This window comes from Lactuca sativa, chromosome 5, assembly GCF_002870075.4.
Source record: "Lactuca sativa cultivar Salinas chromosome 5, Lsat_Salinas_v11, whole genome shotgun sequence".
Lineage (NCBI taxonomy): Eukaryota > Viridiplantae > Streptophyta > Magnoliopsida > Asterales > Asteraceae > Lactuca > Lactuca sativa.
The window spans coordinates 252,565,267-252,570,243 of record NC_056627.2 but is presented as its reverse complement, the minus strand read 5'-3'; the positions used below and the strand labels follow the sequence as shown (position 1 = coordinate 252,570,243).

General features: G+C 34.9%; 1 protein-coding gene across 1 annotated transcript; it reads left to right on the top strand.

Moving 5' to 3' along the window:
- The first annotated feature begins 1,118 nt into the window (after positions 1–1,118).
- On the top strand, positions 1,119–4,309 carry LOC111899526 (putative pumilio homolog 8, chloroplastic). Its single transcript, XM_023895368.3, has 5 exons — positions 1,119–2,799; positions 2,892–3,054; positions 3,221–3,384; positions 3,522–3,780; positions 3,976–4,309. Exons 1-5 carry the CDS (start codon positions 1,613–1,615, stop codon positions 4,081–4,083), a joined length of 1,881 nt encoding a protein of 626 aa, XP_023751136.1. The 5' UTR covers positions 1,119–1,612; the 3' UTR covers positions 4,084–4,309.
- Positions 4,310–4,977: the final 668 nt, after the last annotated feature.

Genomic DNA, 4,977 nt, shown 5'->3' with positions numbered 1-4,977 from the left:
TGATAAACACATGGTTCATTGAGCTGACATGTAAAAAGGAAAGCCTTTGCATCTTGCCAAAAACATGGTTCATGATCTAACATGTACAAAGGAAAGCCTTTGCATCTTGATAACCGACTATTGTCAATAGTAATAGGCTGTTTGGTAGCAAGCGACGAAATATATGGCTTCTGGTTGTTTTTTTGTGCCCGATAATATTAAAAATTTATGTAAATCCATACTAGCTAACTTTACACAGAAGGACTACTTATTAGATTCCAGAATCTCCTGTAACTGATTAAATGGATAGTTTAGCTAACTGATGTGTCACTCTTTCACCATTCTTATGAGTATTCACATTCAATTAGATACTTAAAAAGAATAAATTGTAGCTTGAATATCATCCACAATGTGTCTAATGCTAGGCTCGGGTCTTGTTGGAGCACAACTCCCACATTGCATTGTACAAATTATGGGGTTTTTAACGAGACAAATATACGAAGAGAGAGAGAGAGAGAGAGAGAGAGAGAGAGAGAGATGTGAGGATGGGTGATTTTTTTAACTTTTTATTATTAAAATATATAAATAACTAAAAAGAAAAAGAAAAATATATTAAAAGGGTAAAATGGTCTTTTTATGTGAGTTAAGGACCATCGGTGCAACAAATGCAAAACGTAGGGACCAGTTATGTCAAAAAACCAATATTAGGGCCAAATTTGTGAATTTTGGCAAACCACATGGACTAAATGTGTAATTCACTCCAAAATTTATTATTAAAGATTGCAATGATGTAGCATTGTGTGAATAATAATGACATTTAAACCATTTCAACACGTCATTAGAGAGGGGCATGTATTTCATTCAGAATCAAGGGCATTTTAGTCGTTAAAAAAATACAGTCAAAATTCTTTTTACTAGATATTTCAGCCCTTAGAAATGGAGAAAATCCTGAAAGTTTGTTATTTCAAGATTCTTACATAATAATTAGAACACATAAGAAAATGTCAATGATAAAAAAGAAAATAAAAAAAAAAAAAAAAAACCCTAATTTATCAAAGATAAATATGGGTTTGGAATTCATCTTTTAAAGGGCATGTATAATCATAAAAGACATTCCGAATCGCCAAGTGGTTTTATGAGGTTTTTTTTTCTGCTAAATTTTCACTCTCTCTCACTATATATATGTGTATTCTAGAGAGAGAAAGTAATGAAGAGAGATGAGTGAGAGTCTGTTCCTCTCTCCAGCTTTTATGGCGTGAGACCTTACCAGTAAGCCAGTGTGTACACTACCATCACCTATACATACAGTATGTGTATAAAATCCTTCATCTTTGCATGCTTCACCAAACTCATTCCCAAAGATCAAAATTTCCCAAAAATCAAAATGAAATATGATGATCATGATTGTATCATCACCTAATAAAACCCACATCTACAATCGGATTCCTTGATTGTTTCAAGCCAAACCCAGATGAAAGAAAGGGTTAATCTGTTATGGGTTTTCCATCTCCAGTTTTTCTTGATCATTTTCTTGATGTGGGTGCTTTAAATTTCTAGTTTTTATAGCCTTTTTTGTTGTTTTCAAGATTTCTTGATTTCCCTGTTTTTGTTGTTGTACACTTTGTGTTTATTGATGATGGTTGAGAGAGTTGGGATTATTGAGAACATGGAGGATCAAGAACTTGAAATGTTGTTGGGTGAGATCCCTCATGCAACATCATCACTTTCCCTTCACCATCATCCATCATACGCCAATGGCCATCATCATCATCACCATCATCATCATGTTGTCAATGGTAATCCTCGCGGTAACCTCTCTTTTGTCGCTCCAACAATGAATAGGATGATGTATGGTATGTATAATGATGATGATGATTCATCATCTAGTTACAACCAGAATACATATACCCCCCCTGCTACTGCCTTTCCAAGCATGTTCTACAATGCCCATTCCCATTCATCATCTGATGCATCACTATCACCTTCATCATCATCAACTATTCCTACATTACATGATCCCATCCCCAATCCCCATATCATCTCAAGAAATCCTGATGAAAATTTAATTGATGAACTTGGTAGACTGTATATCAATCAGGATCGCATCAATTCGACTAAATTTGGGGCTTCTGATGACTATCTTGCAATTAACCCTCATTTTCCAAGAACCCCCATAACTCCTGATACTGAAATCCATCCAGCATTCTTCGGTTTTCAGCAAAATTATGGGGTAGTTCCCTCTACCCAATCTTCAAATTTCGACAGGAGTTTGACAAATTATTGTTATCAATGGGGAATTCCAGCTCAAATCGGGAAGACCGGTCCAAAAGCTAAGGGTAACACTAACCATGGCGCCCATCGGTTCCACCACATGGCAGCCGGTGGTTCACCGAATATTAGAATCACCCGTGGTGGGCCCGGTTTATCAGCTAGTGACGATAGTTTGATCATTCAAGGTGAAGATTTAAGTCGTGTTAGAAGCAAAAGGTTTGAAAGCCCTTGTGAAAATGGCCGAACCAAGGTTTATTTATCGTGTTCTTCTCATTTGACCGAAGCTCAAAGACACATTTTTATGATGGCGAAAGACCAACATGGGTGTCGTCTTCTCCAAAAGATTTTCGATGATGGAAACTCACAACATGTGCAGATTGTATTTAATGAGATTATCGGACATGTAATCGAGCTTATGATCAACCCTTTTGGGAATTACCTTATGCAGAAGCTTCTGGAAGTGTGCAATGAAGAACAACGAATGCAAATTTTGATTGCAATCACTCGTGAACCAAGGGAACTTGTTCAAATTTCATTGAACACTCATGGGTAATCTTAATAAAATCTGTTTTCTTCGATTTATTGTTGTGTTCTAACTTCTATCCTTAAAAGAATCTAAAATTTTCATTTTCTTTTTATAGAACTCGAGTTGTACAGAAACTTATCGAGACTCTCAAGACAAGGCAACAAATCAAGCTTGTAGTTTCTGCTCTTGAACCAGGGTTTCTTGCTCTTATAAAGGATCTTAATGGCAATCATGTCATTCAGCGTTGCTTACAGTGCCTCAGCAATGAAGATAATAAGGTTTGGATTTTCTTGATGAATGGTCAAAATCATGTTTTCTTGCATCATACTTATTGAATCTTCCTGATAAAAATGAACAAAAGGTTGTGAAGTTTGATCATGCTGACATGGCAAAAAAAAAAAAAACGTTTTGTATAAACTTCATTTGGTTCTTGATTGATCACAGTTCATCTTTGAAGCTGCTGCAAAACATTGTGTTGAAATTGCCACCCATCAACACGGTTGTTGTGTGTTGCAAAGATGCATAAATCACTCAACAGGTGAGCATCGTGAAAAATTAGTCTCTGAAATTTCAGCAAATGGACTTCTTCTAGCACAAGATGCATTTGGGTAAGTCTAAATACAAGAAATAGCAACCTAATTGTATTTATTTGTACACTTTAGTATCACACCTTCATTTCTTTCTATTATATCGTTGTACTTGAAAAAAAAAATCAATAATAACATTGCTTTTTTTTTTTTTGCAGAAACTATGTTGTACAGTATATTCTGGAACTGCAGATTCCTTCAGCTGTGTCGAAGCTTATGTCACAGTTTGAGGGTAACTACGTGCATCTTGCAACACAAAAATTCAGCAGCCATGTGGTGGAGAAATGTTTAGCAGTGTTAGATGGTCAAATCAGGTCAACCATCATCCGTGAGTTGATCTCAGCCACTCATTTTGAACAAGTGCTTCAAGATCCACATGCCAACTATGTTGTTCAAACCGCTCTTCGTGTTTCTGAGGTTTGTAATCTTTCATAAAAGTTACACTTTAACTTCAAAAGGTTAAATGCAAGAAATAGAAAGTTACTTCTATTTTTTTTTTATTATAGCATTGTATTGTATTTTGAAAAATCTACGTATTTATAGTAATGTCATGAAAGGAAGATTCAATAATAAAGAAATAAATGAAAGTAGGTTGCTATTTATTGGATGCAGGGTCAGCTTCATAATGCATTGGTGAATGCGATTGAATCCCACAAAGCGATCTCAAGGAACAGCCCGTATTCGAAGAGGATTTTCTCTCACAAGCTTTTGAGGAGGTGAAAGAATGTATTATCATAATGTTGTTGTTTTCTGTGTGGTTTAGGGGCGAAATTGTTTTAGTGATGCTTGTGTGCTCGATTTTTTGGTTGAATTTGTGGCGTATTCGAGTCATAGATAGAGAATGAAAGCAAATTTTGGGTTCAAGTTGCTTAAAACGAAAGTTTATGACTATGTTGACGTGGTTTCTCTCCTGTTGTCTATGTAACTTTTGGTTGTTTACTCTTTACTTTTAGAGTCCCTTTTCCTTGGTATAGGCACACTAATCAGGCTTTTCTAACGCATTCATGATACATCTTGAAACAGTAAAAATGAATATTCATCTATTCTGAAGAATACTAAAAGCAAAATCATCAATATGATAAAGTACATCTCTATCTATTTGTTCACAAATTATAAAAGCTTTAAAATAAGCTAAAAAGTTCAAAATCATACCTTGAATCTGACCATCTAGTACAACATGACAAATCATTCATCGATAGTATTTCCCTCTTCCAAACTCAATTAGCCCAAAATTTTCAAGTTGCAAACAACTCGTTTTTTTAAGAACAGTTGGTCATCTCAAAATTGAAGCATGTGTAATTTGAACATGGATCGGCTCAATTTGAAGTGCTTAAATCCCAAATGAACTCTAGAGAAAGAGAAAAGGATAAAAGGTGTGATCAAATAGTGTAGATTTTATTTCAAATTTCAAAAAAAAATAAAAATAAATGGTCAACTGTACACAATATTTTGGATGTGTCAAAATTTAAACTATAGATCTTTTTGTGAGATTTCATTACTTAACCGGTAGGCTCCAATCGTGGGGGCCAAATTTGATCTCATGGGGATTGAAATTAAAATTTTGAAATTGGATGTTGGGATCTTGAGATCGAGATCTTAACAACATTTTTTAAC

Coding starts and splice junctions, on each gene's coding strand:
- LOC111899526 (XM_023895368.3), top strand. CDS start 1,613: ATGATGGTTGAGAGAGTTGGGATTATTGAGAACATGGAGGATCAAGAA. Junction 2,800..2,891: donor ATTTCATTGAACACTCATGG/GTAATCTTAATA, acceptor TTCTTTTTATAG/AACTCGAGTTGTACAGAAAC. Junction 3,055..3,220: donor TCAGCAATGAAGATAATAAG/GTTTGGATTTTC, acceptor GATTGATCACAG/TTCATCTTTGAAGCTGCTGC.